The 22795-nt window shown below is 46.0% G+C and overlaps 1 protein-coding gene across 2 annotated transcripts in view; it reads right to left on the bottom strand.

Annotated features, from left to right (window-relative positions):
• The window catches only part of ASAP2 (ArfGAP with SH3 domain, ankyrin repeat and PH domain 2), a 199863-nt gene that overhangs the window by 80215 nt on the left and 96853 nt on the right, over positions 1-22795 (bottom strand). For both annotated transcript variants that reach the window (XM_023199047.1, XM_023199055.1), the window contains exons 4-7: positions 10631-10705; positions 8929-8978; positions 5939-6068; positions 1306-1391 (exon numbers count right to left, since the gene is read on the bottom strand). In XM_023199047.1, the coding sequence (XP_023054815.1) occupies positions 1306-1391; positions 5939-6068; positions 8929-8978; positions 10631-10705 (341 nt within the window). The remainder of the gene's footprint in view (positions 1-1305; positions 1392-5938; positions 6069-8928; positions 8979-10630; positions 10706-22795) is intronic.

Genomic DNA, 22795 nt, shown 5'->3' with positions numbered 1-22795 from the left:
TTGCAAGAGGTCTGGGGCTGTCCACATCCCTAAGGCTTTTCTATGCAGTTTCGTTTCAGGCCACTCTCCTTTTCACTGAGTTGACATCACCTTGTCCTTTTTCCTGCCTGAAGACCTAGACCCTGCCTGTAACTTTCTTCCCCCACTCCTTATCTGCCGGCTCCTACTCATACTTTAGATCTCAGATCCATGTCTCCTCAGGGAGGTCTGCCGCTCATTCAAGAAAGAGCCGAGTACCTACTGTGTTCCGGGCACCGCGTGCTGGCTGCTGGAGACTGTATTAAGGAATGAAATAGAAAAACAAAAACCAAAAAACCCTACCCTAAATCTTTTATCTATATCAGGTCCTTCTATTATATTCTTTCTTAGATTCCTATACTTTAAAACACTTTTGTAAACATCTAATTAGAAATTCGTCTCTTTCAGTCCAACTTCCCTACTTGACTCTTCAAGCAGGAACTATGCCAGCACTGTGCATCAGTGTGCCTCTGGCCTCTGGTCCAGCGCCTGACATACAGCATGTGCTCAACAGAAGTGTGTTGGGTGGGTGAGTGAAGGAGCCAGGGGCCTGTCTGTATCAGTGACTGGGGGACGAGGAGCAGAAGCCAGGTCAGAGACATGGGTCAGACTGAAGTACCGACATACATGGCAAAGCTGAGTACTTGAGCAGCCCCTGCAGGTGGAATTCTCTCCTCCTCCTCTACTAACATCTTCCTCTGCTCATCACAGTCCTTGGCTCTACAGGGTAAATAATATATAAAAGTGTTTTCTTATTTTAAAACACTGCATTAACACCCTATCATTTCTCTTTTAACAAACATCTGAGAGATGCGGAATAGGTCAAATTAGTTTGTCCCTCTACAAAAAGAGCCAAAAATAAATATATTTGGCAATGACTACAGATTTTTTATACTGTATATATGCTTTTATTTTTAATGAAGATATAATCTCCAAGCCATAAAATTCATCCTTTTAAAGTGATTTTTAGTAAATTCACAAAGTTGTGCAATCATTAGCACTCACTTCCAGAATATTTTCAATATCCCACAAAGAAACCGTATACCTGTGAGCAGTCATTTCTCATTTCCTTCTTCCTCCAAGCTGCGGCAATCACTCATCTGCTTTTTGTCTCTGTTCTGTCTGTTCTCAAGGTTCACCCATGTTGTTGCATGAGTCAACACCTCATTCCCTTTACTATAGACTTCTACATGAGTGTTTATTTCCTACCAGCTATCTGTAGATCTCCCAGAAGTTGCCATACATGAAGAAACATTTAAGATAACATCATAACAAAGAAGAACTTACTTGCATTGGGCATGAAAATATTTGATCAGATTCTGAAGTAAATCCACTCCCTTTTTAATCTTGATTTCGTTGACCTTCAGCAGATACTATTGAAAAATGAAAAGGAAATGTCACAGAAGTAAGCAGAATATGATTTTAAAAGGAGCTTCTGAGGACTGAGATGATTTCTTATACTTCTTTGGCATCTTTCACAATGCATGGAGTGCATGATCGACACTTAGTATCTCCTGGATTCCACAACCATTTCTTTATTTTGGGGCCATATGAATTATCTGACAGTCAGATAATTAAATATTTAAGTGCCAAAAACTCCTAGTAATAAGACAGTCTATCTTAGCCTGCTAGGAGAAATCTTCACTCTAGCTGCATGGAAGACTATGGATGGTTCAAATAAATGGGATTTCTAACCATCTCAAACGTACTTCTTCCCAAGGTCCCTTTCTTTAAGAACACTAATTGCTAACATATTGTAGCTGACATGCTTGGTTGGCATTGTGTCTCTGGTCCTGAGACATTTTCCTTACACGTAAAATAATGTGATTGTTACAAAAAAAAAACAAAGTTTAATTGAGATGAATTAAAGCTATTTTCAACTTGGAGAATTCATTAGTGACCACGAAGATATCAGAAAGCCTCAGGGAGCTACAAAACCAGTGTCAGGAAATAGAAGGACTTCATGAGTCCCCATCTCCTCCGCTGTCAGGAGATGATCTCTGAGATGGAATGTCCCCTGGAAGCGCTGCTGATTCATGCCCTGGCTATCAGCTGTAAACGATGGGCGGGGGTGGGGTAGGGGTACCCAGGTTCAGATGCTCACTGAGGTCTCTCTGCAGCCCAAGGAGGAGGTGGAAAGCTGCTGTAAAACTGTAAGCTACAAATTGTCCTTCTGCCTGTAACAACTACCTATAGGTCCTTCTTTCCCTCTTTCTTTGATATTTATTAAATATTTGGCAATGTATCAAATTTTTAAATTTTGACCTAGAAATTCTACTCCCAGGGATTTATTCTAAGAAGATAACCACAAAAGTTTACAAAGATGCACAGAAAAGAAGATACGCTGCTATCCTGTTTATAAAAGTAAACAATGGCAACAGCCCAAACCTAATGAGTAGGACATTAACATATGGTGCATCCACACAGAAAATACCGTGCAGCCACTAAGCCAATAAAACCCACAATTTCTGACATGGACATCAACATACTAGAGAGTGAAAATAGGTTATAAAGCATCAGCAGAGAAAGATCTACTTATACAAATTTTTTTTTGAATGTATACACAGGGACATGTAAAGATGTTTAGTTAAATGTCAAAGTGATTATCTTTGGGTAAGTAAAATTTGGGGGCAATTTTTAATTCCTTTTATATATATATTTTCTTATATTAACCAATTTTCTTAAAAAGCATATACTATTTTTACAAACAGCAACAGAGGATCTCTCACACCTCCACTCACAGAAGGTCTGTATTACCTATCTGACATACTGAATTTCTTTCTTAAATTAATTTTGAAGAAAGGGCTCCACAGCTTTAAAATAAAAGCCTGAAAGCCACTCTTCTAGATTAGATCCTGGGCAACTAAAATTTTAAACACCTAAACAACAGCAAGCACTTAAAGCTTGAGAACTTCAGTTTGCAGAAACAGTCAAATAATTTTAAAGTCACATTTTTTTGTCTGTTTTTGTTTTTTGTAGAGACAGGGTCTCACCATGTTGCCCAGGCTGGTCTTGAACTCCCGGGTTCAAACAATCCTCCCACCTCAGCCTCCCAAAATGCTGGGATTACAGGTGTGAGCCACCCCGCCCGGCCTTTTAACGTGATTTTAATGGAGGCAATCTAATTCACTTCAGAGTTAGATTCTCAAGGAACTGTTTTTCAAATGATCTTTCTCACCTATGGAAAGAAAGGCCTTCACAGCCCATGACTATCTGGCCAACTTCTACACTTTTCATCGGATGTCTTCTCCTGTGAAAACTGTGAGTTTACTTTAGATAAGCCCACCTCTGCTTTTATGCATGCATATACTACAGCTCTCACTCAACTGTGAAACATTAGTGCCTGACCCCTCCAAGTGCCAGCTTTGCAGAGCCAGGACCCAGCACTACCTGAGGACTGCTCAAAAGATGGCTCAAGTCTATGACTCAGAGGCATCACCTATACAGTGTATTTCCATTAAAATAAATGACTTAGTCAGTTCACAGGATCAATTCACCTGGACACAGAAGAGAAGAAGTAACCAGTGCAAGGTGCATATACCACAGCAAGCAACGACAGAGCCAGTGGGGAACCCAGTTACTCCTTAAGTCATGGCTATGACCTTCACACACTACTTGAATTTCAAAATTTCAGTATGCATTTTAAGTAGTCTTAAAGTGTTTAGGTAAATAGATTTCTACTTTACTAACCAAAAAGAGCATGACCTGAACACAAATACCCCTTTCCAAATTCATCCTTTGTAAAACACTACTATTTAATTTCACCCTGATTGTTTGTAAAACGCTACTACAGTACTTAATTAGAAACAATATCCTTACAGAAGGAGGATTGAAAAAAAAAATACTTTGTGCTTGTATAACACACAGCAGTTTCCTAGTCCCTGTCTCATGCTGTCTCGCTGACTTCTCTGCCACTCTATGAGGTAGGCCAGAAAGGTGGTATTATACATATGTGTTTTTCTTTTGAGAATGCAACCTCTATACATGGTATGTGTTTACAAAAAAAAAAAAAAGTGTATAAAAACATCCATTCTCCTATCTACAAGAACCCTTTAAGTTTAATTAAAGGCTTTATCTTGAGAATTTGTTTCATAATATTCGCTTGTTTTTCGAGTGAATATCTCTAAACATTCGATGAAAAACAAGGCAGTAAAGTGGGAATAAAGGAGCAAAAGACACGAGACGACATAAAAAAAGTAGAAGAACAGAAGTAAATCCAATCATATCAACAGTAACATTCAATGTTAATGGATTAAACAATCCAATCAAAAGGCAGAGATTGTCAATCTGATAAGAAAAACATGATCCAGCTACCTATATTATCTATAAGAGATACACTTCAGATTCCAAGATGTACACAGGCTGAATGTAAAAGGATGCAAATAGTAACCGAAAGAGCTGGAGTGGTGATATCGTTTCAATGTGTCCCCTAAAAGTTCATGTGTTGGAAACTTGGCCCCCAATGCAGCAGTGTTGACAGGTAGAACCTTTGGGAGGTGAGTGGGTCATGAAGGCTTTGCCGTCATGAGTGGATTAATCCATTCATGGATTACTGAGGGAGTGGGACAGTTATGAGAACAGTGGGTCTCTTATTAAAAAGCCAGTTTGGCTGTCTCTTGTGAGGCCCCCACCATGTGATATCCTACACTGACTCAGGACTCTACAGAGTCCCCACCAGCAAGAAGGTCCTCACCAGATGCAGCCCCTCAACCTTGGACTTCACAGCCTCCAGAACTAGGAAAGAAATTTCTTTTCTTTATAAATTACCCAGTCTCAGGTATTCAGTTATAGCAACAGAAAACAGACTAAGATAAGTAGATATTCTAACCTTAGACAAAATGGACTTAACTTTCAACTGCTACCCTGATTCCTGGAACTGATTCCCCTCTGCTGACCACTTAAGAGCTTGCTCTGGGAATAAAAACTCATTTAAATACATTTCTAAGATATATGTATTTACAAGGGTTAAGCTCCTGCTGCAATTAACAAACATACGTTCCAAAATCAGAAAGTGCCTTCTGGATTAGGTTTGCTGTTGATTGCTTAGACGGAATTAAGAGCTGGCCAATGCCAGTTTCAATGCCTGTCACAAACATCACCCATGCATTTTGTATATTTGAAACCTAAGTTTGCACCACTATGAGAGGGAAACAAATGCCATCCAGGGCGAGGGAGCTTCGCTGGCACTGCCAGGAGAAACCAACCCCAGGCAGAGGTGGCAGCTGTTTCCATGTGCCATTTGTATACGCGTACCTGGCAAGCAAGGCACAAAAATAAAAAAGCTGTGAGCAAAGGCCTTCATGATCCATGCTCTCTGATCTCAGAGAAATGCTCTGAGAATGTCCGTCCTGCTGTCTCCCCCTAAGGGATGGGCTGAGGCTGCAGGATGGAGTGGAGCAGACAGGCGCTCCCCAGGCCACCTGGGCCTTCAGGCTGGATAAGTGCCCCGCCTGAGCAAGTGAGGTCTAGGAGGAAGTCAAACGGGTGACTTGGCTTCCCATTCACTCACATACACTGACACAGGCCATGGTCTGTCATCGCTGTATGGTGTTTCAGCTGACTTCTCACCCTCCCACAAGCCAGTCACTGACTCCACTGGTATAAGGGAACTCAGACATCTCATTTAAATACACCCAAGGTATAAGTATTTTAGCAAGAGTATGTATGTGAGGCCAGAAAGTACATTCTATACATTTAGTGGTTTTTCTCTACTTTTAAGAAAATGTTGGTGTTAAAGTAACCTAGTTCTACCCTCCAGGAAACCAGCACTTCCCCAGTAAAAGAAATGTCAACACAGGCGCAAAGGGAGTCCAATAATGCATGTGGCATTTTCTCTGAAGCCACAGGTATTGGTGAAACGCTCCCACAGGTGAGGGCAGAGATAAGTGGGCTGCAGGACCTGCCTTCGTCACCGCCTTACCTCGCACATCTGCAGCTGGAAGAAGCGCCTCTCCTTTTCCATCTCTTCGGCAATTTCCGCTCCGCTTATTTCAGTCCGAATCATCCCATGGAGCTTGGCGTGTTCCTTTTTCTCCTTTTCTATCTTGGTTCTACGTGTGAAAGCAAGGATAAATCAAGAAGCCTGTTGGCACGGAACTCAATGGGACAGCCTTGAAGCCGCCCCACTACCCAGCCTGGCAAGACCAATGCTCACCACATGCTTCAGCACAGGCGGCCTCTTAACTCCCTCAAAAGGAAAATGGGTGTCCTCACGAAGATGTCAAGCTGGGCCTTCCCACTTACTCAGCAAGTACTTCCTAAGCACCTGCTTTGAGTCAGGTATGGGTCAGAGGAGGTGGGAAGTCTGCACAGGGCTTGGAGGGTTCTTTCGGCATCAGCATTCGGAGCCTGCCTGCCCTCTAGTAACCCAAGGGCACTGTCTGACTCTTCCCCACCCACTGTTTCTCCTCCTGGACTTCCTCCCTAGTCTCTGTCATCACCTCCTCACTCAGTGAAGCCACACCAGTTCTCTGCCTTGACCTACAACACCGCTCATCACTGTAGAAGACGACCAATCACCTTTCCATGCTGCCGGCTTAATTATCCTTTCCACATTCATCTCGTGCCTAACCTGTATTACCTAAATGTCGAGTGTGCAGTTCAGGGTAAAAACTAACCAACGAGCACATCCAAAAAAGAGCCACCATGGTAAAAAGGAGACACAAAATCATGTTTGCTAAGGTGGGCTTGAAATAGCCATGAGTTTTTATTCTGGAGAAAAGGAGACTAAACAAAACCAACAGAAAGCACTCAAAAAACGAAAGGGCTGCCATGAAGACAAGGGAAGCAGCTCTTTCTGTAGAGCCTCAAGTAGACACCACAAGACCCAAATAGCATGTTCTTTCAAAGGCATCCAATGATGAAATGGGCTACGCGGGGTTCCAGAGGGTTCCCTGTCATTAGGGTGAGGAGGACTAGAGTGTTTAAGAAGAGGCAAGAAATGTCATTTCTCTATGTGTCCTGCACTGTGTAGGTTCTCAACAATTTGAAGGAGCGAATGAGTGAAAAATAAACACAGAGGAGACCCTTGGGGAGGCATGCTTAACGAGTTTATGCATCCGGGAGGGAGTGTGACTGGAGGGCCCCTGGGACTAGAATTAGACAATTCCAAGGTGTCCCTGACACTCCTTCACAGGCAAGAGACCGTCCAGACACTGGTCATTTCTCTTAATAATCAGGTATGGGACTATTTGCCCAGGAATTTAAAAGACATCTAAAACCTATTATGGTTGTTACATATCACTAAACCTCTTGGGATAAATGAATCTCCCACATTAATAAAAAATTACTTCCTTTATTTATCCTACAATGACTTCAAGTTTAAAGGGTACTGCTCCCTCCTCCTAAATTCTAGGGTTTTATGAGGAATTCTGTCCCCTTTCTACCCAAGTGTGTCTCATTTTTACAGAAGTTGATGTTACCCTCCTTCCAAACCTTTTCTTTTCAGAACCAGACGACTCTCTCAGGAACTCTTCTTCAGAAAGCCCTTTCTGCCCTTGTTCTAGTCACACACAGTACCACTTCCCATCAGCCACGGAGAGGGCAGCAAGTGTGGTTGAGTGAAGTAGGAAAGCTGCTTCCTGGCCTGGCTCAACTACTCTTACTGGCTGACCAGCAGAAACCACTGACTCTAGGTTTTCCCTCTGCAAAGCAGGAATCCACTGATCCCTTCCCATTTATTTCACCCAACTGGCACACAGATCAAGGATGCTGACAGACCAGGGATCCCAAGTGGGGGCCTCCCTGGGCTGAACGGACCTGCAGGGTTCTCTAGTTAACACTCTGCCTGTGCTTCTGAATGAATGCACACCATCAGTGAAACTCCAGAACTCAGGGCCAAGCAACCTCGGGTATGGAAATGTAAGATTCCCATGGATAGAAGGAGTATCAAAGGTGAAGGGCTCACTGAGTTGAGCTTTGTGATCCTTCCCCACTGAAAAGATATCCAGGGCTAGTTTTTTTTGTTTGTTTGTTTTGTTTTTTGTTTGTTTTTAACCAAACAACCTAATGAAATACTTGTACTTAGATTTGAAATGACTTCCTCATAATACCTTTTACTTTACCAGATAGCTTCATACGAAAGCTTCATGTGAAAGTTTCTACTTCCAATCAGAACACTCAACATTACCCAAGGCACAGAGATTACAAAGTAAACACCACCATATTTCGTATCTTTCCAGTATTTAAAATAATTGAAGCCATTATTCCCCCCACAATTACCTGCCTGATCAATTCCCTGTAGCTTGACTCTCCCTACAATAGGGATGGGAAACTGTGATTGGGGAAGTTAAAACTGCCTGAAATCAACCAACAGAGTCTTGTCTATTGGCTGACTTCAGGTCAGGAAACCAATTCTATTTCTTATAGAAACCATAGTTCACATCCAAGAATCAATTCTCCATTCTTCAGGTTTTTTTTTTTTTTTTTTTGGCAGATGCATCCGAAGGAGACAGGTATTGAACCCTCTTTTTAAAAACCAAGGGAACTGGTATTTCAGAGAAACACAGATACAAAGCTAAGGAGTTTTCACCAATCACCAGGAAGATGAAGTCTGAAAACTGCCCTGTTATCAAAAATGGTAACAGAATGGAAAAAGTGTTTAAAAACAAAAACAGAAAGAAATACCTCCTGAGAGAAACTGGTCTTAACTTCCCTCAATGAACTTTCCTGAAAATAACATCCTATAACCACTATGACATCATAGACAAAGGAATGGAGGAAAACAGATTAAAAGAAGAAGATAGCATCACCAAACACATCTGTCATCAAAACGAACCATAACAACATGGTTGATAAAAATTCTTTTCTGGATTAACGTTTATTTAGACAATCCCTTTAAGCAGTAAGAGCTTGGTTTAAATTTGGAATCTCAAATTACCTGTATGTAATTTTAAAAACGAGAACACTCACATTTTTGTTTCATAGTCCTTCCAAGCTTTATCAAAAGGCTTTTTCAGATCCTGTAAACAAAGAGTAATAAATTAGGCGAGGCTAATCATTCACTTCCGTGCAAGATAAACTTACTTATCCCTGCACTAGCCCTGAAAGAAGCATTAATGTCTGCAATAAATGACATATGTAATCCCGTGAAAAATGAAGAATGCTTTTAAGTAGACTAGCGGTGGCATTTCCTTTCTTTCTCTTAAAATTATATAGAATATGCTAAATGCACACAAAAGCAAGGTGCTGCCACCCAGTTATGACACTCCTGGGCCACCTTGTGTCACCTGTGTCCTACTCCCTGTCCTGGGCCTAATCTGAAAGTAAACCCTGAAAGACAACCTTTAATCTGCAAATATTTCAGGATGTCTTTCTAAAAGAAAAGAACTCTAATTGATAGATGAATCTCAACACATCTAACCCTGCTTTAAGCCCAATGACAGGAACAGAAAGGCCACCACATCCTCCTGGGGTCTCCTACTGCACTTTCGTCTGCAATTCAGGACTTCATAAGCTCTGCTAAAGCCTGCCTCAAAAACTACTGAGCCACTGGAAATTCTATCAAATGGTCCCCACCTATTTATGCTCCTTTCAAAGGGGTTCTTCAGGGAGTCAGAAATCTTTTTGTTGTTGTTGTTGTTGTTGACTACTTTTTGGCTTTTCAATGGCCTCAGGTAAGGCCCAAGTGCCACAGCCTGGCATATAAGTCCCTGCACAAACTGGCTCCTCCTGCACCCTGGCAGCCTGACATGCAGCACTGAGTCCTGCCCCCTGTGTGCACCTGCGCCTTTCCTCTGCCTGGGATGCCCTCCCGCCAGTGAGTTGGGCTAACTCCGCTGACCTGTTCTCTGAGCCCCTGAAGGCTCGATAGAGAATGTGTCTCAACAGCTCTCTCTGGGCACACTCTGTGAAGGAGACCCTGAGAGGGCTCTGCAGAGGTCCTGGAGATGGGAGCCAGGAATCGTGTGCAGATCCAAAGAATTTGAGTCTCCCGAGAAGGCAGCCACAATCATGTCCCTTTCATGGAGCATGTCTGTCAGGGCTGGCGGTGGGCAGGATCAGCAGGCGGCCCGGCAAACACTCCTCTAGCCCTGCCCACTGCCCCCGAAACAGCTCCTGGCCTGCGTGCTCATGAGCAAACGCCCCTCCAGCCCTGTCTGCTGCCCCCTTAAACAGCTCCCGGCCTGTGTGCTTATGGTGGCTAGGCATGTCCTAAACAGCCAACATCCTCTGAAGGACAGAGAGACGAAGTCAGCTCATGCCTGAAGACTGCGACCTTCCCAGCAGGAAAATACACACTTGCTAGGATCCTTTCCCAGTGGTAAATGGGCAACGTGCCAGTTAGAAAGCTCAACTTCTCCCACAGGTTTCCCTCCTCCCTGGAGGGACCAAAACTCTTCACTGTTTCCAAAATAGCGGTTTTCTTTCCCTTCCCAGTCACCTCCCCTCATCAAGTTTGTTGCACCAACAGGATGGCCAGAAAGGCCAAAAGTCACCACTGTTCTGGCTGAAAGGTGGTCCCAAGATGGCAAATCAGAGGAAGCGGAGACAAAAGAGCCGTCCTGTAGTCCCCAGGAGAACGTACTGGCATGGCTGCTGCCCGGCAGGCCAAGTTACCGTGACTCTATATGGTCTAAAAGCTGCCCCCGGTGTCACAGTGTCAATGTCATACCCCTTTCACTCCTTTCAGGTCCCCCTTCAGCAAACTGTCCAAAGGGAAGGAGATTATGTTGTTCATATTCTGAATCTAAAAAACAAAAACAAAAAGGAGATTCTTATTCAGCTTCCTTGTGAATCTAAAGTAAGGACAGCAAGGACATTAGAGAGAACATTCGATAACGATTCGCCTCCACCTAAAACCGGCTGGTGCAGGTACTGTGCCTTATTCAGTCACACATTCTTTCGAACAATTTCATCTTACAAACGAATAGAGGACGAATGCAACGTCTAGGTCTGTATATTTTCACAGTAACAATCTTATATTGTTATGCTATAAAGTTTGTGAAGAAACAATCATTGCAGTGAAGAAAAAATATTTCAAAACAGTCAATGAGAGAATTACGTCAAAAGCCTGGGATAAAAGGAACCCCCCACTTCTGACTCTCAATCACGGCTCCACCCATAAGCTGGGCTGTACTGGGGTTGGCGCTCTGGGCCCCAGGCCCCAGTCTCCACAGCAAGCTCCAAACGGGGAAAAAAGGCAAAGTCTTCTGTCTGCTGCAAAGGCACACGAGCGAATGCTGGGTGCGAATGATAAAAGAAATGTGTGTGCTGGGGAGGGAGAGTGTGTGTCAATGAGTGTGTACGACTGAGAGTGTGTGTGGGAGTGTAGGGTGGAAGTGTGTCTTGAGTACAAGAGTGAATGCACATGAGGGTCTGTGTGAGTGAATGTGGGTATGAGTGATCGTGCAGGTATGTGAGGGAGCATGCTAAGTGACTGAGGGTATGATTGTGTGTAGATGTGAGTGATTGTGTGAGTACACATGTGAGCGTGTGAATGACTGTGTATGGGTGTGTGTGGGTGAGGATGTGACTGTGTGTGGATGTGAGTGTGGATGTGTGTGCATGTGATTGTGTATGAGTGTGTGTGGGTTTATGAGGGTGTGATTGTGTGAGGACGTGAGGATGTGTGTGAATGTGACTGTGTATGGATGTGGGTGGGTGTGATTGTGCGTGGATGTGATTGTGTGTGTGGATGTGAGTGTGGGGGGGTGTGATTGTGGGCATGTGAGTGGATGTGTAAGTGTGTGTGTCTTGAGCATGAGTGAATGCACATGAGGGTGTGTGAGTGAATGAATGCGTGTGTAAGGGAGCATGTGTTTGAGGGTGTGTGTATGGATGTGAGTTGGGAATGACTGCACTGCATGAGGGTGTGTGTGTGGATGTGAGTTGGTGACTGTGAATGTGACTGTGAGGGTGTGTGTGAGGGTGTGACTGAGTGAAGATGTGACTATGTGAGTGTGGATGTGTGTGGGGGGGTGTGTGATTGTGAGGGTGTAAGGGTGAGCATGGATACGGGTGTGAATGCGTGGGGTGTGTGTTGAGTGTGGTTGAGAGTGTGTGGATGTGAGTGGGTGATTGCGTGGGGTGTGAGTGTGGTTGTGAGAGTGTGTGTATTGAGTGCGGATGTGACTGGGAGTGATTGCATGTGTTGTGTGTTCAGAGTGGTTGTATGAGTGTGGATACGAGTGGGTGTGATTGTGTGGGGGGCATGTGAGTGTGAGGGTGTGACTGTGTGAGTGAGGGTGTGATTGTGAGGAGGTGTGTGATTGTGGGGAGGGTGGTGTGGGTGGGTGTGTGAGTGAGGGTGTGTGTTGGGGCGTGTTGCTAGGGAAAGGAGATAAATGGCAACAGGAAGGCCAAGAGCCTTGGTACCCCCATTCTTCTCCCTGAAGCAAGAAGGCAGGAGAGTGGGGACACACACTGTCGGCATGGATTAAACTGGGTGGAAGGGAAGCCTCCTAACCAACAGGCACATGAGTAGCAAGCAAGTCTCCATGACAGCAGTTCAAATGCGACTCAACTCGAGATGCAAAGCTTCAGTAAGGAAGAGCCTTCAGGTACAGACCCAGAGCCCTGAGCCTGAAAAGATTCCCTCCCTCAAGTGGAAAATGAGCTCGAAACCCACTTTCACACTTCCCAGGCTTGGAGCACTCCCCTCAATCAACCCAATGGCCAGTTCCCACTGCTGGGCCCCTGTGGCTTCTGTGACACTCTGGGCTCTTAGATTACAGGCCCAGAGAAGGAGAAGGCCAAGAGGAGGGACTTGGGGCCTTGTGTATTCATTCATACCATCGAGCAAAGGAAAGCTTTATTTCTAGTATAATTACCTTAAATAGGAAGACAAAATGGCACCACTTGTAAGGCAATATGGGATCCAATTTTTATACACCATTCAGTGTACTAAACGTTTTTTTCTTTTTTTGAAACATGGTCTCACTGTGGCGCCCAGGTTGGAGGGCACTTCAGCCTCAACTTCCTGAGCTCAGGAGATCCTCCCACGTTAGCCTCCTGAGTAGCTGGGCCTATAGGCACGGGCCACCAGGCTTGGCTAATTTTTTGTGTGTATTTTTTATAGACAGGGTTTCACTGTGTTGCTCAGGCTAGTCTTGAACTCCTGGACTTATGAGATTCACCCTCCTCGGCCTCCCAAAGTGCTGAGATTACAGGCACAAGCTACCGTGCCTGGCCTAAATTTTCCATTAGAAATAGAAATGTACTTGGAAAACACTGGTAAGGTGTGTAATAACGTCTGCATCCACAGCCAATTCTGCCAAATAAATGATCAATTAATGACTGTCATTTCAGAAATAACCTTTTGGGGGAACTTCTGCCTTAGGATTAAACAACTCAACATTTCTCATGTACCTGGCCTTCCTCCAAGGTACAATGTCATCAGCTATGACTTGCTAAGATCAGCCTCAAGCATTAAATTTTTAAATCCTGAAAAGCACAGTTTAAGATGACGTTCCTTCCGGGACGACCGGATGGAACAAGGACAAACAGAAGGCCATGCTGATGAGTAACCTACAACAGCAAGCACACCTAGATTTCCACTGTCATTGCCAGCCTTGGCAGCCAGACACGTGAGTAAGGAATGCAACTCCGCCACAGTTCCCGCCTCCAGGGGCCACATTTCCCTCTACTTGCAAGGACATTGCAGACAGCCCCAAGTACCCAAGAATGGAGCCAGCTCTGTTTCCTCCAACACTCTTCCTTCCTACAAAGTCCTCCCTCCCACCGTCCTCACTTGCTCGACACCCAAGCGTCATCTCTGACCCTGCTGCTGCCACCCAGCCACCCAGCCGTGCAGCACGCTTCTCAACAAATTCCAGGTCTTAACCCTACGTACGCAGACCCGTCCTCCAACATCCCCTCCATGCCATTCTCACATCCACTGCCTCAGCTGGGCCTCGCTGCTCCTTCTCGGAACTAAGGCTATGGCATCCCCTGCTCCCTGCCACCGCCTCCTAGCCTCTGTCTGCCCCAATCCCTCCTTCAGAGCTCTGGCAGTCTTCTCTGGGGTTGTGCCCCTAATAAAGACTAAACTACTTATTCCTGCATTTCACACTCCCCACAATCCATCCTTATTTGCACGTTTCATCTTCATCTTTCTCCAAACTGAACTCTCTCCTTCCCTGATTCTATGCATGTGCTCAATCTGTTCTATTCGACGGAAACGTCTTCCCTATCCCTGCTGTGTTCAAAGCCTTCTCATCTATCAGGAGTTACTCAAATGCCACCTTCTCTACTAAGCAACCCCAGCAGAATGTGATCCCTCCCTCCCCCAAATCCTCCAATATTTTCTTTTTTTTTTTTTTTTTTTTTGATATGGAGTCTCACCCAGCCTGGAGTGCCGTGGCGAGATCTCGGCTCACTGCAACCTCCACTTCCCAGGTTCAAGTGATCCTCCCACCTCAGACTTCTGAGTTGCTGGGATTACAAGCACCCACCACCATGCCTGGCAACTTTTTGTATTTTTAGTAGAGACGGGGTTTCATCATGTTGGTCAGGCTGGGCTCAAACTCCTGACCTCAGGTGAGCCACCTGCCTCGGCCTCCCAAAGAGCTGTGATTACAGGTATGAGCCACTGCGCCCAGCCCCTTTTCTAAATGTTTTAAGGCACTTGGCAGGCTCTTCCCTGCATTCGTCTTAGTGATCTCACACCCTAAGTTCTAAAGGGTGGCATCCACCTTTATTATATGTTTCCCACAGCTCTCAGCATGGGGCTTGGTGTAGAATAGAGGCTTGAAAAACACCTATTAACACCTTTAAACCAAACATAATACAGCAAATGCATGTGTGAATTCATTCATTCAAGTGTGTTTATTGAGCACCTATTTTGCAGACAGCAACAGTAGGTAAATTTACAAAGGAGGCTGGGTGTGGTGGCTCATACTGGTAATTCCAGCACTTTGGGAGGCCGAGGCAGGCAGATCACCTGAGGTCAGGAGTTTGAGATCAGCCTGACCAATATGGCAAAACCCCATCTCTACCAAAAATACAAAAATGAGCCAGGCGAGGTGGCACGTGCCTGTAATCCTAGCTACTTGGGAGGCTGAGGCAGGAGAATCGCTTGAACCCAGGAGGCAGAGGTTGCAGTGAGCCGAGAGGGCACCACTGCACTCCAGCCTAGGCGACAGAGCGAGACTCTTTGTCTCAAAAAAAAAAAAAAAAAAATTTACAAAGGTAAATGAAACACGATGCCTGCCCTTTCAGAGGAAGAATTATATACATACAACACCAAGAATGTAAAATTCTAAGAATACCACATAGTAGCATATTTTACATTGTACAGATACCAATGGCTCCTCATTGATGAATGAAAGGTGAGAAAACAGTGCCTTAGGTTTTAGGTGGTCAGGCCAGCTGGCCTGGTCTTGGGAAGAAGGAAGGGTAACTGTCCCAGTGCTCACTGCCCACTCAGCTACGCGATCACACAAAACCACAATCAAGAGTCACCAGCACAGGTCAATTTGGTCCTGAACCCTGCCTGGCTGGGAGCCAACCCGTGCCATCTAGAACAAGGCATGTGCAAAAAAGGCGGCAGCCTATAGGGGAGGATTAGAGTTGCTGGCAGACAGGCAGGCGGGGGGAGCCTGAGTCAAAGGCACCAGAACCATCCAGGGATAAGGTGGTTGGGGGGAAGAAAGTTAAAGTGCCCACAAGTTAAAATTCATATTTCTAAAGAGAATCTTAGGTTTTTCATGAAGGGAGAGTGTACACATGAATGAGTGGGAAAAACAAGCTTCTCTGCAGCAGAGAAAAAGAAATTCATCATAGTGTGGTTTATCCATCTATTTTGAGATTATTCATTATTTAATTCCAGTAAGAACTTAGGTGCTGATAATAGATTAAGGTGAGAAGAGGTCAACTATGCTTTGGGACCTACAGCAAAACATTCAAGTGGAGAAGAGTGAACACTGCAAGGACATGCAGACCCACTTGGCCAGCTTGCATTCGGTCTTCGTTCATTTCAGCAGTGACCTCTGGATGCTGGGCACAAAGCCCACAGCCTGGGGGGCCAATGAGACACTCAACAACTAACTACAGCTTTTTTCTTTGTTATTTTTTTAAGACACAGTTTCACTCTGTTGCCCAGGCAGGAGTGCAGTAGCACGATCTTGGCTCACTGCAACCTCCGCCTCCCGGGTTCAAGTGATTCCTTGCCTCAGCCACCCGAGTAGCTGGGATTACAGGCACATGCCACCCGGCCCAGCTAATTTTTGTATTATTAGTAGAGACGGAGTTTCACCATGTTGGCCAGGCTCCAAGGACAGCTCTGATGACCACTGTAAGGGAGCCACATGTGGCCGGAGTAGTGGCAGGAGAGGGGGGGTGTACGGATGAGTTAGGAAGCAAAAACAAGCAAGTGAGGACCTCAGTCCTCATAGAGCCTCTCCCCACGGGTGAACAGGGGAGACACGCCACATGTTTGGGTAAGTGAACTACCAAGTGAAAACTCTGAGAGCCAGGAATGAGATGCCATGGAACTTCCATGAAGAGAACATTATTTCTAGCCTGGATACCAGGGAAATCTCTGTTTAGCAGCGGATGTGAGACAGACCTTCAAAAGATGGGGCATTGTGAGGTGGGGGCAGGGGTAGGTTGGGCAAAAGAAACGGCGTGGAGGGTGGTCACAGTGCTGGTGTGGACCCTGCCAGCCGTGGCAGTCAAGGAGTCAGCAGAAAGCAGCAGCTGGAGAGAAAGAAGCCTGGTGCCAGGTCAATGAGGGGGATTCTGGCTTCATTCACAGTTTTTCTCTTTGAAATTATTTAAATTATCAAAATTAGGAAACTATTACTTTTCTAATCAGAAAATAAATTATTATAATAGAGACAGAAAAGTAGATCAGTGGTTGCCTAGAGCGGAGGGGAAGATGGGATTAACTGTAAAAGAACATGAGGGCCCTTAAGGGGAGAAGAAAATGTCCTAAAACAGATTTAAGGTGACGGTCGCACCACTTGGTAAAGTTACTGGAAATCACTGATGTGTACACTTGAAATGGGCAATTTTTATAACACGTAAAATATGCCTCACCAAAGGTGTTTACTTTTTAAAGAAAATCTCACAAATATCAATAGAATCCCCATCAACGGCTTCACTAATAAAGCTTCCAGACTCCTGGACATCAGCCTGTTTGCCTCTGCCTTTCCACGCTCGGTGTATGCAACCCACACAGCACACATGCCTCGTGGCTCACGGAGAATTTCCCAAGACACGGCCACCACTCTGGTCTCTGTCTGGGCCAGACAACAAGTGCATGGGAGCCGGACGCCCTTCTCGGCAGATGTGCCCTGCAGCCTGAGTGTCGGGCAGGCTCTGGGCTTCCTCCGTGTGTCTGGCAGCCTCAGGTCCACAGCCGAACGAGCCATCCTCGAGTTCTGGCCGAGAGAGATGAAAACCACAGCCAGAAAATGATTACACATCCCTTGTGCTCAGGCAGCTCCAGTCTCAATTTATGAGTAATGACATTTTCATGCTCTATGGGAAGAATTACATTATCCCTGGGTAACCCAACCAGAATATTTTCCTTAGCACCGAGAAAGCATGGGGCTTTCTCATGTTTTGACTCACTTTTAACAAATATACTATGTAAAATGGCTTTTTAAAACATCGAGTGCAACCTGAATACAAATTGTTAATCTTAATCACTGCTATTAACTTTGGACCAACAAGCAGGCAGTTTTTTTTTTTTTTGGAGACGGGGTCTCTCTCGCCCAGGATGGAACGCAGTGAGGCTCCAGTGACCCTCCAACCTCTGCCTCCCGAGTAGCTGGGACCACAGGCATGAGACACCATACCTGGCTAATTTTTTTATTTTTATTTTTTGTAGAGACGGGGTCTCGCCATGTTGCCAAAGCTGGTCTCAAACTTCTGGGCTCAAGCAATCTATTCACCTCAGCCCCCTAAAGTGCTGAGATTATAGGCATGAGCCACCACACCCAGCCCAGGCAATCTTTCAAATAACAATCCTCCCTTTCCCCATCCGTTCCTGTCTTAGTTTTTCCCTGGAGTTCACTTGGATACGTCTGACAAGGTGAGTAAGTAGTCAAAGGTCTGTGATCTCACAAGTAGAAATAAAATGATTTAGTCAGTGGGACAGGCAGTCAACAGGGCTATAAGACATAAAGAACAAAATCATTATGCTAATGTCACAGCTGATGAGCAAACAAAGATAGGCCAGAAGGCACAGAGAGGGGAACAGAGCCAGTCAAACAGTCATCTCTTCACAATGTCCTTCCTAATATATTTTTTTTTGGTGGGGGGGATGGTGGTGGTGGGGATCTTAAAACTCATTGCCTCTAGCTCTGTCACTTCCCACTTTCCCCCATCTCCCAGTTCACAGGCCACCCTCTCTGTTCTCTGGTCGCTGACCAACAGCCGCTGATCCAGCGGACGCATGGAGGTGCAGCCCCACCCCAGGGAGCTGCAGTGCTGCCTTCTTTTTGACTTAGGCAGTGAGTCATTCTGCTTTGCCAAATGATCTTGCCCAAAAGGATCCATCTAGAAGCCTGAAGCTAGACAGGATTCTTACCTTATAGCTATTTTTAAGGAGCAGCCAAAGGTCACTGGGCAGAATCTTTCCAGTTCTAGCCTCATGGGTCTAAAAAATAACAGGTCTTCCCAGGGCTCACCTCCAAAACCCTTCACAGAGTCCAACTCTCTTTGAGGACAATCAGCTTTTCCTTTAAAAGGCCATTCTGTCACCATGTAATATAAAACATGGCCAAAGGATCTTACCTGAGGCTTGCCTGCGTCATGTCACTTATTTGAATATGCCCGGTTTATGAGAAACCAGAGAGGTAGAAAAGACGCTTTGAGATGTGGGGAGTTTTTAACTCGAGCAAATGCTGCTCAGTCATAGAGTTAAATAGGAAAAAGCATGGCCTCAAAGAAAGCAAACCACCTATTCACCTGCACAGGCCAGGCAACACCTTGTCTAAGGGTGGGCAGCTGCAGAAAGACCTCACACCTCACTGTATCAGTTAAGGGCATTCTTAGCAGTGACTGCAGCATTAACAAGGATATACAAGTGTGAACCAGCCTTCCAGTGCTGGAAGCTTCCAGCCACTTCCAGGAACCAGAGCCCACGGCCTAGGACATGTGTGTGAGGCAGGCGTTAAAGAGTGGAAAGTGGGCTTTAGACCTGTGATGTCCCACAGGATAGACACTAGCTACATGCCCCTCTTCACATTTAAATTGATTAAACTTAAAGGAAGTTAAAAATGGAGTTCCTCAGTTGCACTAGCCACATATCAAATGCAACAGTCACATGTGGCTAGAGACTTGTTAGACTCAGTAAGGCAGACATACAGCATTCCCATCAATGCAAACAGTTCTATTGGGCACCAACACTTTGAACAAATGGCTTTTGAAAAGTTTTAAGCAGCTTTACTGAAGTGTCATGGATAGACAATAAACCACATGCATTTAAAGTACGACTTGATATGCCATGACACATGGATACTCCTATGAAGCTATCACCAAAATCCAGACTGCCAAAGTATCCTCTAACCCCGAGAGGATGTTTCCTTGTGCTCCTTTTGCAACTCCAGCTCCTTACCCCCAAGTCTCTGGCAACCCCGATCTGCTTCTTTGCCACAGAACACTGCATTTTCCGGAATTTTAGATACAGTATCTGGAATCATCCAGTGTGTACGCTTTTTCATCTGGCTTCTTGCATAATGATTTTGGGACTGAGCATAATGACTCTGCAATTCATTCATGTAGTTGCATGTACCAGTAGTTCACTTCTTTTTCTTGGCCAGCACTGTTCCATCATATGGCTCCACTGCTGTCTAGCCAGACACCTGTTGATGGACGTTCGAGTGGTTTCCAGTTTGGGGGATACTACGGGTATCACAAATAAAGATGTTGTTTCCAGTTTGGGGGATACCACGGGTATCACAAATAAAGATGCCATGATCATTTGTGGGATGGGGACTCTTTCAAATACTGTCAAACAGGCCTCGTTATAAGGCGGCCTTGGAGCAGACTGCAAAGGAGGTGGGCAGAGAGCCACGTGAGGACCTGGGGAAAGTGCCCTCTGGGCCAAAGGGACTCTAACACAAAGGTCCTGGGGCAGGAGTATGCCTGGCAGGTTCTGTTCTTTCTAAAGGCTGCTTATCTGAACGAACGGGTATCCAGGCAGAAAGTATTTTTGAGAAGCACAAGGTATTGAGTAAAACGGCCTGAATAAACCATCAAACAACACAGGGCCATTTAATCCCATTTAACCCGTACAATTACTCTGAGAAATAAGTGCCATGACCCCCATTTTGCAGGTATGGCAACAGAGGCTTGAGTGCTCCACGTTGCCTCCAAATCACACAACTATTAGCAGCAGAGCTGGCTAGAACTGTGAAGCCAGAGCTCTTCCTATCAGCTCACTATTAAAGACAGCTGGACTTAAACTGCTGCTGTCACAGGGCAAGATGGTTTACACCTGCCAGGCCAGGCTAAGCTAAGCTGGGGCTGGGCACCTGCTGCCATCCTAGGTGCTGTCTCCATCAAAAAGCCCTCCTATTCCCTTTGACACAGAGCAGCCCATCAGGTACACACAAGGGAACTCTAAAGAGGAAACTCACTGATGTGGTTTGGGTCTGTGTCCCCGCTCAAACCTCATGTCGAATTGTAATCCCCAGTGTCGGAGCTGGGGCCTCGATCACGGTGGTGAAGTTCTCATGACTAGTTTAGCACCATGCCCCTTGGTACTGTGTAGCAAGTGACTTTAAAAGTGTGTGGCACCTCCCGCCTCATTCTCGCCCCTGCCCGCGGCCATGTGAAGTGCTGGCTCCTTCATCTTTCGCCATGATTGGAAGCTTCCTGAGGCCTCCCCAGAAGCCAAGCAGAGCAGATGCTGCCATGCTTCCTCTATAGCTTGTGGAACCATGAGTCAATTAAACCTCTTTTTATATATATATATATATATAAAAGTTACCCAGTCTCAGACATTTCTTTATAGCAGTGCAGGAGCTGACCAATACAATCATCTAGGCCACTTTCATTTTTGGTGTAAGTGAACAGATCCCCTGGGCCACAGTATTGCCTTGAAGTCTATCATACACACATGCATGATGCACGCACTCCCGTCTATGCACTCTCACAGAGGGCCCTCCTGAACAGCTGCACCCAGCCCGCCCCGGCAGCAGAGTCGCTGATGGTTAATTAAAAAGGAGAGGGGGAGCCCATGCTGATCCGAAGTATTTAACACAAACTGAAAGATGAAAACCAACCAGCTGGCAAAAACACATTGGCAACTTTCACACCAGAACAAGGAGGAAAATCGCTGACCTGGTTTCCGCTCTTAATACCGCTGCTGTGGCAGTCAACAGCTCTGATCTTTCAGGCTCTAAGTGGAGAGAAAACTGGACCCTCTGCCCCCTTCTCCACTAGAATAAACAAAGAGCTTGGACACGTCAGTCAGCCACCAACCGTGCGGACACCCACTGAAGGCCGGTTCTGGAAGCCGGAGGGCAGCACTGGAGAACCCAGGACTCAGGCACCCAAAACTACCTCTAAAACCGGATGATGGTAAAACATTTGCTGAAGCCATCAACCAGAAATGAAAGTACTTTTTCAAAGGCATTACCTCCAAGAATCCAGGTTTAGGAAGTAGCTCTGACCTCCGCAGGACCTGGGGCACGCAAAGTCTCCATCTCACCAAGGGTGAGAGTCGGAAGCACTGGACTGAGGCTGTCCTCGGGGCAGCGGTTCTCAGTGTGGCTCCCGACCAGCAAGGCCAGCATGACTAGGAACAGAAAATGCAAAACCCTGGGCCCTACCCCAGGCCTGTGGAATCAGAAACTCTCGGGGGAATCCAACAGGTGTGGTCTAACAAGCCATGCAGGTGCTGCTGATGCACCCCAGCTGGAGAGCCACAACCCTGCAGGTGAGGTGTGGAGGCTGGGGCTGTGCGTTTCTAACAATTCCGGTGCTGCTGGTGCAGCTGGCCCAGGGCCCGCATTTGGAGGACCTCTGCTCCAGGGCAGTGCTGCTCAAGCTTGACTGCCTGCTATTGCCTGGAGCTCCTACACACTAAGACTCTGGCTTCGCAGGCCTTGGGGAGGCTGGAATTCTAAGTAGCCCCAGGCGATTCCAGTGATGCTCTGTGAGTGCCCGGCCAGGGCCCCTGTGACACCAATGGTACAAACCCTGCCCACATGCCTTCTAAGCTGGAACCTGGAGTATATGAGCAGATGTGGGGTGCCAGGCTTCAGATTTTAAGCAATGATTACCCAACAGCTGAAAGTTCCCAAAGAAAGGGGAATGCAAACAAGCACATGCTGAATTTCTATTAATTCGCAAACAATTCCCTCAGTGAGCCAGGGGCAGAGGCTTGACTCCTGGCTGGGCCCATCACCCCGAGGACAAAGGGGCACAGGGTCTCCACAGCTCACAGCCCCCCATTTTCCTTCTCATCAACCTTGAGCTTCCAGTTCCTTCCCTGGGGCCCAGAAACAGGCTCGAGCCTCTCTCACCCTAGGAACCCTTCCCACCTGGGTTTCCTCTTCCATTATCAACCTTTCTTAGAACAGCAAACACCTGTGGTCCCTATGCCTCTACCGCAGCAGCTGCTCTTCTGCCTTTAAGAAAGTCTGGGAAACGTCCCTGAGGCCCCTGTCAGGCACCCAAGCCAACAGGGCTGCTCTTCTGCACCCCTGCTGTGGATGTGGCTCCCGACCTCCTTCACTCACACCCCCGACTACTACAGCCCTCCTACCCGGTATCTATTCCCTACAGCCCTACCAGGCCGTATCTCCAGTACTACAACCCTCCCCAGTACTACATCCCCAGTACTACAACCCTCCACTTGGTATATACACCCTCCTAC

Source organism: Piliocolobus tephrosceles, chromosome 15, assembly GCF_002776525.5.
Source record: "Piliocolobus tephrosceles isolate RC106 chromosome 15, ASM277652v3, whole genome shotgun sequence".
Taxonomy (NCBI): domain Eukaryota; kingdom Metazoa; phylum Chordata; class Mammalia; order Primates; family Cercopithecidae; genus Piliocolobus; species Piliocolobus tephrosceles.
This window is presented reverse-complemented; position numbering and strand designations above follow the sequence as displayed.